Consider the following 13380-nt stretch of genomic DNA (forward strand, 5'->3'; position numbering starts at 1 on the left):
ACTCACTGTAGACCTGCTGAGATTAATGGAACTTAGTTACTCCTGGCCATTAATTCCAGAGGGTCTACTCTGAGCAAAAGTTAGTTGAATACAGCCCTGAGGTTCTTGGGTCCCTGGCATGCTATGTGATTCTCTGGTACGCTGCATTTGGATCCCAGCTAAGTAGTGGTGCGTCCGTCCCCCCCGTATATGCCATGCTATACCTGAATGATTCCCTGGTTGTAATATTAGAAAGATAACTAAACGTTTCCTGGCGTGGGTGGGAAGGTGAGAGAACATTGTTCTACTTGCCTTTTATTCTCTCCCCCAACTATTTGTGGCTTATGAGTCACCGGAGCAGCATTTCTTTTCAGCCGCTTGCGTGCCTTCAAGCTGGTTTCTCCCAAGAAAGCGAGAGAACACAGAGAGCCAGCAGATAAAGATTTATGTCTCTGTGGCAGATGTCTCACATGCCCGCCTTTCTTCTTCCTGCCACAGTAGCACCTAGCCGTCGTCATATCGCGGAAGCCCTGCTCATTCCCACCACCAGTTCGACTGATTTGCCCTCCGGTTGTGGTTGGGTCATGATGTTGCGGTTGGTTAATGCTGACTTGCGTCACATACGGAGAGCGAGGGAGATGCTGCGATGGCCTTGTCAGGTGCTTCATATCTGGGTGTGATTTGAGGCCCTGGTTTGTGTATCCCCAATAAAAACTGTTTTCCCTGAAGGCAAATTCCACTGAGCGTATGTCACATGCATTCCTTGTGTAAGGCTCAAAGATTCAACACCTGGCACCTGCCGTTGGAGGGCACCAGGCAGGCCGGGGGAGACCAGAGCAGGCAGCACTAATCAAGGCAGACCAAGAGATAGTGGTCAGAGTGTCAGACTAGCCCCTGGGGGAGACCAGGGTTCAAATCCCTGCCCGGCTGTGAAGCTCTTTGGGTGACCTTAGGCAAATGGCTCCTTCTCTCTCCGCCTAATCGACCTTGCAGGGTTGTGAGGGTAAAATGGAGGAAAGGGAGAACAATGTACAGCGTCATGAGCTCCTTGGAGGAAAGGTGTAATAAATAAATAAGACAGCCCCCTGTATTCTCCCTCTACTTTGTGAGTTTGAAGAAAGGAGAGAGGGGATTGCCACAAGGGCTCTCTGATGGAGTACGTTTTGGCCAGACCAGACGTGACTCAGGATGTCTGAACAGGTTGTTCTCTGAGCTTAAAAGAAACCACGAAGGCCCCTGAATGGAACTGGGGCTGGGGGCAGAACGAGCTGGCTGGCTGGCTGGCTTGAAACCCTTTCCCCCTTGTGCCATTTCCACCAGCAACTGCCCCCACCCAAGCTGCTAGAGGCAATTCCCAAAATATAGAACCAGGGAATTTAGATTTACTAAGGCTGCTCCATGGCTGATGCTCCCACGGGTTGGGCAAAAGGCCTATCTCATCTCAAACTGAAATTTAAATAGGAACCGTCAGTTCTTTAGCAAGTGTCCATGTCTGTATACATTCCAGATGTCATCGATAATACCTGTCAGATACCAATAGATCATTGCACAAGAAGCGAGCATCATGAAAGTTGCGGGGAGGGGGATCATGTGTTTAGAAATGGCCCACAAGCCATTACAGCCTGTTTTGCTAAATGAAACGTTTAGAATCCGCTCCATTTGGTTCTGGACCCTTCTGAGTTCAATTTCTAACTATGAGATTCTACCAGATAATGATCTCTGTATTTTTATTATTTATTATTTTTGACCAGGGGCTTCCTGCTGGACTGGAAAGGGGGTTGGCAAGATCTTCCGAAAAGATAGCAGAGAGGGCTGTAAAAAGAAGCAAGCAAACAGGGCGGCCGAAAGGCAGTTCAAAGAGAGTTTTTACTGCCTTATTAGCAGGCCTGAGCCATCAATGGCAACAGTTTGCAAAAGCAAAGTCTCAAACAATGGGAGCAATTTGAGGAAATGGAGAAGCTGGGAGGTTGTTAACTCTTATGGCCACCTCTCTGGCAGGTGGCTGTGGAGGAAGCTCTGCAAACTCATCCACATTCCTTTCAAGAGGAAAGAGTCCTGCTTTTTTCAAACACCCCCCCCTTCCCCTCACAGTGACTTTCTTTGATGGGGCATCTGTGTTGGCCTGTTTGTGAGAGACCCTTTGAGGTCCCATTTTAATTACTTCTCTATAACTGAGACATCTCAGGAATCTATCACTTTTTACTCCTTTCCCGCACCTGAGTTGCTCCTTGCCTGTCGGGCCACAACCGCCTGGCTATTAAGAGGAAAATTAACCTGTGCCAAAGTTTTGCAGTTGGTTTTTTTTGCAGCGAAACCCCTGCGTTTTTCAGCACCCCACAAATTGAGAAATCGATATGAAACACAGGGTCTGTACTTAACATTAACTATGAATCTCAAAATTTGGAATCCCCTGCAAACCGTTGAAGTTGTTTTTCAGCATTGGTTCGTAGTTAAAGGGGCCGCTGTTAAGGCAGCCAGAGAACCGCTTAACAACGGAGTGTTCTGTGCTTAGTTTTAAAAAACCAAATAAACCAAGAAGAGGGGAGGAAAGGCACGAGCACTTCCTTTGCCCAGAAATCGGTTTTTCCTTAAAAAAAATTAAAAAAAATTATTAAAGTTTCAAACAAAATTACAATACACAACAAACAAAAATAAAAAAGAAGAAATAAAATACAAAAAACAGAAAAAGTAGAATAACAATTAAAAACAAATCAGTCTTTCCATATCTTGTCTTTCGTTCACTTGTTTCCTGGACCTCCTCACACCTCCCTTTTTTGCATCCCAGATCAGTTAATTAATTCAGCAAATCCTTTCCCTTTTTGTTCTTATCTTAATCCTTAATCTTAGTATATTATTACTTCGAGTTCCCATCTATTAACAATCCATTTTTACATAAACCTTAATAACATTGCTGCTAAAACCACTTAACTTCATTCCAACATCATTCTAACATTCATTAATTTTACAATATTTCTCTGCCGGTCATCTCCGCCAGTTCCATGTAGTCCATCACCTTCATCTGCCATTCTTCCAGTGTGGGTAAATCTTGTGTCTTCCAATACTTTGCAATAAGTATTCTCGCTGCTGTTGTAGCATACATAAAGAAAGTTCTATCCTTCTTTGGCACCAATTGGCCGACCATGCCCAGGAGAAAGGCCTCTGGTTTCTTCAGGAAGGTATATTTAAATACCTTTTTCATTTCGTTATATATCATCTCCCAGAAAGCCTTAATTCTTGGGCACGTCCACCAAAGGTGAAAGAATGTACCTTCAGTTTCTTTACATTTCCAACACTTACTATTGGGCAAGTGATAGATTTTTGCAAGCTTGACTGGTGTCATGTACCACCTGTATATCATTTTCATAATATTCTCTCTTAAGGCATTACATGCCGTAAACTTCATACCCGTGGTCCATAACTGTTCCCAGTCAGCCATCATAATGTTATGTCCAACATCTTGAGCCCACTTAATTATAGCAGATTTCACCATTTCATCCTGAGTATTCCATTTCAACAGCAAGTTATACATTCTTGACAAAGTCTTAGTTTTGGGATCTAACAGTTCTGTTTCCAATTTTGATTTTTCCACCTGGAAGCCAATTTTCTTATCCACATTGAATGCCTCCATTATTTGATAATAATGAAGCCAATCTCGCACTTTATTTTTTAGTTTTTCAAAGCTCTGAAATTTCAATTTATCTCCCTCTTGTTCCAAAATTTCCCAATATTTCGGCCATTTGGCCTCCATATTGAGCTTTTTCTGAGCCTTCGCTTCCATCGGTGACAACCACCTTGGGGTTTTATTTTCAAAATCGGTTTTTCCTAAGCCCCAAGTCGCAGACAGGCAGTATTGTGTGTGTGTGTGTGTGTGTGTGTGTGTGTGTGTGTGTGTGTGTGTTCACTTTGTCCATGCCCAGAGGCAAGTTTTCACATGGCCTGAGGCTGCATGTAAACCCAGCCTGACTCTGAGCTTTTCCCAGCAGTTAAACTAAACTGTGGAACTCGCTTCTGCAGGAAGCATTGATGGTGACCAACCGGGATGACTTTAAAACAGAATTAGACAAATTCGTGTAAGAGAGGGCTATCAATGGCTACTGGCCCTGATGGCCACATTTGGAGGCAGCCATGTTTCTGAATCCCAGTTGCTGGAAACCACAGGAGGTGGGCAGAGGGCCCTTGTGGTCGGATCCTGCTTTCCGGTTTCCCACAGGAATCTGATTGGCCACTGTGAGAACAGGAGGAAGGACTAGATGGGACATGGGCCTGATGCAGCCGCCTCTTCCTCCTTCCTTGTAAAAGGAAGTTCTGGGACTCAGCCCTGAGACAAATGGAAGACCCAGGCTTCCTTTCTGCAGCTTCTCCATAGCTATTAACAACACCTGCTGTTATATGATGCATCTACTGCTTTACATAGTGCAAGAGGACAGGTCCCTGCCCTGAGGAGGTTACAAACTAGCACTGGACAGCCCCAGAGGAAGGTGGAGAATGTGCATCCACTTCAGTGGCTGTTTACTTAGGCAGCTACTGTAGGGTCAGACTGAGGAAGGTTAAGCTAAAGTATTTAATGGGAAATGAGAATTTTGAGGAGGAATTTATGTGAGACGACTGCCTGAATAAATGGTATGAATGCTGTTCCTTCCCAACGTGTCAGTTGTTTAACAGGTACTTAACAATTTCGTTACAAGGCTGATGCCAGCCAGAAGAAAGTCTGCCATGTCAATTGATGCTAATCCAATATATTTTCAAAATGTTGTAGGATTTAGGGTCATTTGTTGCAGAATTCCAGACTCCTTGCAAACTTCTGTGTTGTCTTGTGGTGCTCAGTTGACTTCATTAATTCAGAAGATTAATATCCCATCTTCCTCCTAGTCGCAAAGGCTGCTCTGTCCCCTGTTTTTTAATTCCATTTCTCCCTCTTGCAGCGACTTCCTTCCTGGCCTCCCCAGCAAACCCAGGCTCCCTTGCTCCCCGGACTTCCCGAGTGCCAGGCCTGGAAGGGGCAAAATCCCAACCATCGCTCCCCAGTTCTCCCAGTCTGGGCCCCAGCAAACCAGTCGCCCCGGCTCTTCTGGATCCTCATCAAGGAGCAGGCAGAGTAAGAGCAAAATTTGCCTTATTGCATGGTCTGGGCTGCTTCCAGGAAACATCTTTGACCCTGTATCTTGCCACCTGAGGGAAGTGTATGTTTTGGGGACTCACCTTCTTTTTATGGTTGTTATGGTAAATTGTTTTTAATGCTGTGCTTTGCTACTGTAACCTGCTCTGAGGTATTAGGGTGGATAACAGATAAATAATACTTCATTGCTTGATGGCACACAGCCAGACGGGTTAAGAAAAGGATTGTGTTGGAGAAGTGTGCATGCTTCCCTGGGATAGCTCCTCTCAGGGGCTTTGGCGATAGCTGCACCAGTGCCAACCCTAGGGGCCCTGGGTGCCTGGGCACCCACACAAAAAAATTGTGGGGGCTCAGACACAACTTCCAGTTTGGTACCGGAAGCTGCGTTGGAGGCCCGAGGCGATGTTCGATACGACGTCTGGCGAGGCCTTGGACGTGACCTCCAGGGACCCGCATAGAAGAAGAAGAAGAGTTTGGATTTGATATCCCGCTTTATCACTACCCGAAGGAGTCTCAAAGCGGCTCACAATCTCCTTTCCCTTCCTCCCCCACAACAAACACTCTGTGAGGTGAGTGGGGCTGAGAGACTTCAGAGAAGTGTGACTGGCCCAAGGTCACCCAGCAGCTGCATGTGGAGGAGCGGGGAAGTGAACCCGGTTCACCAGATTACGAGTCCACCGCTCTGAACCACTACACCACACTGGCTTTACACCACACAGCCTCAGAAGCGCTGCTGCGGCATGCCTACACAACGTGACATCATGACATCATGTTACGTCGCGGGCACCATTTAGCGGCACCATTGAGCACCCATAGCCTGGGGCCCAAGTTCGCAACTTGAATGGCAGCCGGCACCTTCCTTCGCCATGCAGCAGACGGAAGGACGGGAAAGGGGGTGGATTTTTTTTAGTGTTCTCATCCTCGTCATGTCCACGAAATGAGAAGGTTAGCACAGCTGGTGCTAGGAACGAGGATCTGCTTTCCAGGCAGGTTCGATGCTTTTTTCTTCTGGCCTCACGCTCTGTCAAGCATTCCTTGCTGCCTCCCTGCAGCCCCCCGCCCCCGCCCCCCATCCTCTGTTTACTCCTGTTGCCTCTGCATTCTGTTTCCTGCGATAGGAGCTCTGTCCAGCCTGGATCAAGAGGGCTCTGCGATCACGCACACGAGTCCTCCTGCTCTTCCTGCTTCGCTCCTGCCGCTGGCTCATTGTCACGCTGAATAGGAAGCGTGACTGAAATGCGGAAAGGGCAGACTGGCCAAGAAAGCGGTCCCTGAAGCCCCCCGTGCTCCCCGCTTTCCAGGGAAAGTGGAACTGAACTTCTGGGCACATGAGTGGAATAGGAAGCCCCAGTCCTCCATACAGTGTCAACTTGAGAGTTTGTGGCACTCTCATAATGCAAACCCACATCGTTATAGCTTTTTTAAAAAGCTCTGAGGCTTACAAGAAATGTTTTCTGATAGCAGCTGGAGTTTCTTCCTTCCCCTTTCCTTTGCCTGTTAGTGGCATGACTTGGTTTTTGTGGTTGCCCTTCCCAGTTTGGGCCACCATCTCCATTGTCTTAAAGATAACACATTTCTAACCCTTCCATACATTTTAAGCAGTAAGATTTCTTACCGGACTAAGCAAGTCTTGTGCTGGTCAAAAGAGAAAGGCCTGAGCGCAGTTTCCTCAAACCTTTTTGGCTTGCTAGCCCTAAAGAGGGAAATTTCGCTCCAGGATACAAATTGGATCAGGTGGAAGTGGCCCAGGGATCTCATGGGGCTTTGTGTGATGTAGTGGTTCAGAGCGGTGGACTCGTAATCTGGGGAACCGGGTTTGCGTCTCCGCTCCTCCACATGCAGCTGCTGGGTGACCTTGGGCCAGTCACACTTCTCTGAAGTCTCTCAGCCCCACTCACCTCACAGAGTGTTTGTTGTGGGGGAGGAAGGGAAAGGAGAATGTTAGCCACTTTGAGACTCCTTCGGGTAGTGATAAAGCGGGATATCAAATCCAAACTCCTCCTCCTCCTCTTCTTCTTCTTTGAAGGCAGCCTTACTCCAATGAATGAATGAATGAACTTTATTACGGTCACAGATCAGGATTAAGAAAAGCATATAGATAAAATAGCAGTTGGGATTTTTGACCGATAATTGTTAGGGCAAATGAGGACAAGGAAACAGGCATAAAACATCCGAATAAAATACAAGATTAAACACAGATAATGGATAGATAAAAAACTAATAATTAAAACAGATAAGAGCTAAAAACCAACAAAGACACGCAGTTAAAACAGCTGTAAGAGCATAAGAACTAAAAGACTCGCAGATAAAACAACTATAAGAGGCTGCAGAGCCTTACTCCAAATTTTTGCCTGGTTTTAAAAAATAAGCGGCTCCTGTAGTCATCCTTCATCTGCTGAAGGCTTCACGGACATTGATTAATTCTCAAATTGAAGGGGGCACAGCCCCATTTTGAAGGCAGGAAACTTAGCAAACAATGCAAAGGGGCGAATTTGTTTTTGGGGAGGGGGGAGGTCCCAGTCTTGAGACAGCAAGGAGCCAGGCAGGGTGGGGGCGGGGGGGCTATGAACTGGAGGAAGGGCAAAGAAGCAGCGGGACCCTTCCCCAACCTCAGGACTCGGCTGCTGCTGTTGAGGATCACATGCCCAGAGGCAAACTTGGGAAGCAGCTTGCAACCCTGCTGCTCCCAGAGATTTTGCCATAGTGATGGGCAAAGATGTGTTCTTAAGTATGCAGCCCTTCCCTTTGAGCATCCAGGATGTCCTTAGCTGGTGAAGAGACTAAGCCATGAATGAGGAAGCAGTAACGTGTAATAGGTAAATAACAAAGTGACTGTGACTCTTACAGTAAACGGTCCACTTCCTCTGGCACCACAGACTCCCCTAGAGGACGTGGCCATTGTGGGCACAGCCTCACCCCCAATGCTGAGGCGCTGAGTCCTGAATTCTGCTTTAGCTGATAGCTTCCCTCCCTCCCTCTCTCTCCTCTGCAGGCAGCCAGTCTTCCAGGAAGTGAGGACAGATCCTTTCCTCAGGAATCACCTGTCTGAGCGAGCGCTTAAGGACAGACTCGACCAGCTTCCTGTAACAGGGATCCTCGCTTCTGCAGCAGCCGGCGGAGCCAAGGGGGAGATTATTAGCACAAGGGCCATGGATGCGCTGAGATTCAGCCGCTATCTGATGGGATGCACCTTAACTTGGCCGAAGGATTCTGCCTGGAGGAACATTTTATTCCTTGGACATCGCTGCTTCCAGGCACAAATGCACAGTCCAGGAGTCCCTTGCTTTTTGCCAAAAGACACAGACTGGAAGCCCACCCCGTTGTCCTGAGGGACTTGAGCTTACAGCAAGTAGCTGGTCTGCTCCTGTTTGCATCCTTGGTGGAGACCCTGCAGTCTTACGTCGTTCGTGCATTTACCCAGCCTCCTGCCCTCATAGCTTTCTTTCCGTCCGTCTGCCTGTGACGCAGATCCACCTTCAGCCTTTCTCATGATTTTATTTGGGTTTATTGCTTTCCATTCAAACGAATGCCAGCTTACAAACAATAAATGACAAAAACATAAAGAACATCACAGCGCACATCATAGAATACCATTAACAAATCGGCGAAGCCATTACTATCCATAAAACACCATTAGCAAAACAGCAACTGCAGTGAGGGGGGAAAGTATTTGATCCCCTGCTAAGTCAGCCTCGAAATCTTACTGACTTAGAGAGGATCTGCAAAGAGGAGTGGGACAAACTACCTCCCGAGATGTGTGCAAACCTGGTGGCCACCTAACAAGAAACGCCTGACCTCTGTAATTGCCAACAAGGGTTTTGCCACCAAGTACTAAGTCACCTTTTGCAAAGGGATCAAATACTTATTTCACTCATTATAATGCACATCAATCTCTGACTTTTGTCTTCTGGGTTTCTGGGGGTTTTCCTGTTGTTATTCTGTCTCTCGCAGCTACAATAAACCTACCATTGAAATTATGGACTGGTCATTTCTTTGTTAGAGGGCAAATGGGCAAATTTAGCAGGGGATCAAATACTCCCCCACCCCCCCGCTGTAAAAAATAAGTTAAGCATCGCAGTTACAGCATGTGTCATGTTGTATGATAAACAAATCAAAAAGGCATTTATAATCTGGAAAGCTATTAACAAAATAGCAACCAAAAAATAAGCCAAACACTATTAAGTTCACGCACACAAACTTCTCTCGCCCTCCCCAAGCCCTCATAATCTTTCAGTATGTTCAGTTCATTAAAAGACATGTGCAGCTGCATCACATGGGAGGACCTGGTCTAATAGAAATATCTGCCACAACAGAGCTATACTTTAACCTATTATTAGTCTCTACCCCTAAATCAAAACCAGAGACTGTTTGGAATGATCTTGCATGAAACTATAGGGCAGCCTTCCCCAACTACAATTCCTACCCGCCCCAGCCATTGCAGCCCAGAACCAAGGGCAGATTTTGGACTGTGTTTGGTGCCCACACACTGTGCGCTGAGCCAAGCAGGAGTTGTAAGCAAGGCGCTGGCCTTTGGGAAGGTGGCGTGAGGCTCTGACGGGGTCCTTGAGTCCTCGCACTTCCTCCCCAAAGCCAGGCACCCGTTTTTGGGAAGGTAGGGTGAGGACAGGTAGGGGACAAATTTTGGCCTTGCACACGGCAGCATGGTACCCAAGTCGGCCACTTCTGGAACATTTGGAGGGCTGAGGATAAGGAAGGCTGCTGGGCAGCCTCCACTAGTGGAGAGAGCTGGCCTGACTCACCTTTTAGCTGCCCAGTGACATGCGATTGGCCTGTTCCTGACACCTGGAGTGCGGCTGATCCATCTGGCGAGGCGGGAGAGGGGTATAAAGGTGTGTAAAGACGGAGTGAGGGTGGAAGAGAGAGAGAGCAGGTAAGCAAGTTAATGCTTGCATTTTGGGCAAGGGAGGAAAGTTGAGTAGGGAAGGAGAAATGTGATGGGGTGGCTGTTGTTGTTTTAATCCAGAGATTAGAAATAGTCCCTGGAGCATCTTGAAAGCAAGGCACCGCTTTGGGGATGTTTAAAGTGCAGAGTTCAGAAGTCTCCTCCTCCCTTGCCCTTCCATCCCTTTGTTGTCGTCCTCTTCCTGTTTTTAAAAACCCTTCTGATGACTCGTGCTTTCCCATGAGTGGGCCATAGACTTGCGTTTCCTCCTCACAAGGAGAAGCCAGGAAGCCCACAGATGCTGCCAGGATCGCTTTGCCCCTGGCACACGACCTCTGAAGCCCGTTTCTTTGATCCACGGTGTCCCCGGCCCCCTCACTCCCTTTCCCTTCTCTTCATACAGTGAGCAGATCCGTCTCCCTGCGGAATCTCAGCAAGTTCTGAAACCAGAAGTTGTGATTCTCATCCGAGGATGGGAGAACAGATGGGGCTCTTTCCACGAGGCCATGGGGAAAACACTTGTTGATGTATACCTTTTTGGGGAGCAGCAAATGGACTGTTATTTCACTTTCCTTTATATTTTACATGCAACGTGGATAAACATATTAATATCGTAGATTCAGGTAGGTAGCTGTGTTGGTCTGACGCAGTCGAAATAAATAAATAAAATTTTAAAACCTTGTAAAGAGGTCTAGGTCAGGGGTCTGCAACCTTTAAGACAAAAAGAGCCACTTGGACCTGTTTCTGAAGAAAGAAAAAAAACTGGGAGCCGCAAAACCGGGAAGGTGACGTCGGGACGGTGCGTGACTAATGCACGCACCGCCCCCATGCGACGTCACAGCCAGTACAGTGCCCACCACAGTGGGGAGTGTCAGGGCGCACAATGCGCCTCCTCCCCTCGCTAGTATCCACCCCGGAGCCGCGGCAAAGGTGTAAAAGAGCCACATGCGGCTCCGGAGCCGCGGGTTGCAGACCCCTGGTCTAGGTGGCTGTGAGAATTCAATGTGTCTGAGGGAAATAAATCTAAAGGAGGTTTTTAATGTTTGATTTTCTTTTTGTAAGGGACGCGGGTGGCGCTGTGGGTAAAACCTCAGCACCTAGGACTTGCCGATCGCATGGTCGGCGGTTCGAATCCCTGCGGCGGGGTGCGCTCCCGCTGCTCGGTCCCAGCGCCTGCCAATCTAGCAGTTCAAAAGCACCCTTAAGTGCAAGTAGATAAATAGTGACCGCTTACCAGCGGGAAGGTAAACGGCGTTCTGTGTGCTGCGCTGGCTCACCAGATGCAGCTTTGTCACGCTGGCCACGTGACCCGGAAGTGTCTCCGGACAGCGCTGGCCCCTGGCCTCTTGAGTGAGATGGGCGCACAACCCTAGAGTCTGGCAAGACTGGCCCGTACGGGCAGGGGTACCTTTACCTTTTTATCTTTTTGTATATGCTGGAAGCTGCCCAGGACGGCTGGGGCAACCCAGTCAGATGGGCAGGGTACAAATAAAATTATTATTATTATTATTATTATTATTATTATTATTATTATTATTACTACTACTACTACTACTACTACTACTATTATTAACCATAAATGGACTGGGGCACGGTGGATGCTAAAACCAGATTAGCCAGTTGAGAGCTGGAAAAAACAGCAAAACAAATAAACATTGTGATTGCTGGAATGGGAGTCTTTGTTTCGACCAGCCCAGTTCCCCTTCTGCTGCTTCCCTGACCATCTAGCTCGGCCTTCCCCCAGCCTGCTCCCCTCCAGCCGCTTTGCCCCAGCCAGGTCTAGCCCTAATGAGCAGCTTTGGAGGATTTGAAAGCTTTTTGGTTGACCTAATAAAGCAGTCACGAAATCAAAAGACGCCTGCTTCTTGGGAGAAAAGCAATGACAAACCTAGGCAGCATCTTAAAAAGCAGAGACATCACCTTGCCAACAAAGGTCCATATAGTTAAAGCTATGGTTTTCCCAGTAGTGATGTATGGAAGTGAGAGCTGGACCATAAAGAAGGCTGATCGCCGAAGAATGGATGCTTTTGAATTCTGTTGCTGGAGGAGACTCTTGAGAGTCCCATGGACTGCAAGAAGATCAAACCTCTCCATTCTGAAGGAAATCAGCCCTGAGGGCTCACTGGAAGGACAGATCCTGAAGCTGAGACTCCAAGACTTTGGCCACCTCATGAGAAGAGAAGACTCCCTGGAAAAGACCCTGATGTTGGGAAAGATGGAGGGCACAAGGAGAAGGGGACGACGGAGGACGAGATGGTGGGACAGTGTTCTTGAAGCTACCAGCTTGAGTTTGACCAAACTGTGGGAGGCAGTGGAAGACAGGAGTGCCTGGCGTGCTCTGGTCCAGGGGGTCACGAAGAGGCGGACACAACAAAACGACTAAACAACAACAACAACAATAAAGGAATTGCCCCCCAAAGAACTCTGGAGCCCCTTGTGCCATCCAAGGCAGAAGCTGTTGGGAACAGGGAGCAGCTAAGATAACGGCGGATGGCACGAGCACCCGGGTGTCGCTGCCCTGTGCCGACAGATGTGGCACGGCACAAGCTAGACTTTATCTTGGGCCTGGCAGGCGCTCTGACCTTGGCAGAGCCTGGGAGCTCCTGGGGAACAAACCTGTGCATTGTGGAGCTTCCCTTGGTGTTGTTCACTGGCTTTCAGCGTTGCTGTTCTCAATAGCAGGAAGCAGCACACTTCAGTGGTGATGAAAGGGGGACCCTCTCACTGCCAAATGCCTTTGCTGGCCTCTCTTCCTGCCGCCTCCTCCTCCTCCCTTTGCAGCAACTTGTTCCCTGTCCCAGCTCATCTTTTTCCAGAGCGTTCATGATGAAAGGGTTTTCTTATTCCCAAGACATCCGTTCGTTCCCGGAGAATTTGCAGAGCTTAGGAGGTCAGCTGGCTTTAGGCTTTTAATAAGGTAAAGGGACCCCTGACCATTAGGTCCGGTCGTGGCCGACTCTGGGGTTGCGGCACTCATCTCGCTTTATTGGCCGAGGAGGCCGGCGTACAGCTTCCGGGTCATGCGGCCAGCATGACTAAGCCGCTTCTGGCAAACCAGAGCAGCGCACGGAAACGCCATTTACCTTCCCGCCGGAGTGGTACCTATTTACAGTGGTGCCTCGCAAGATGAAAAGAATCCGTTCAGCGATTCTCTTCGTCTAGCGGTTTTTTCGTCTTGCGAAGCAAGCCCATTAGCGCTAAGCGGATTAGCGCTATTAGCAATTTAGCGGCTTAGCAGCTATTAAAGGCTTAGCGGCTAAGCTGTTAAAAGGCTATTAACGGCTTAGCGGCTTTGAAAAGGGGGGGGAAGCGGGGGGGAAAAATGGCAAGACTCGCAAGACGTTTTCGTCTTGTGAAGCAAGCCCATAGGGAAATTCGTCTT

The 13380-nt window shown here is 48.1% G+C and overlaps 1 protein-coding gene across 6 annotated transcripts in view; it reads left to right on the plus strand.

Moving 5' to 3' along the window:
* The window catches only part of ARMC9 (armadillo repeat containing 9), a 91559-nt gene extending 82487 nt beyond the window's left edge, over positions 1-9072 (plus strand). For all 6 annotated transcript variants that reach the window (XM_028731936.2, XM_028731939.2, XM_028731938.2 and 3 more), the window contains 2 exons: positions 4902-5074; positions 8088-9072. In XM_028731936.2, the coding sequence (XP_028587769.2) occupies positions 4902-5074; positions 8088-8110 (196 nt within the window). In that variant the 3' untranslated portion in view covers positions 8111-9072. The remainder of the gene's footprint in view (positions 1-4901; positions 5075-8087) is intronic.
* The last annotated feature ends 4308 nt before the right edge of the window (positions 9073-13380 follow it).

This window comes from Podarcis muralis, chromosome 6 (assembly GCF_964188315.1).
Source record: "Podarcis muralis chromosome 6, rPodMur119.hap1.1, whole genome shotgun sequence".
NCBI lineage: Eukaryota > Metazoa > Chordata > Lepidosauria > Squamata > Lacertidae > Podarcis > Podarcis muralis.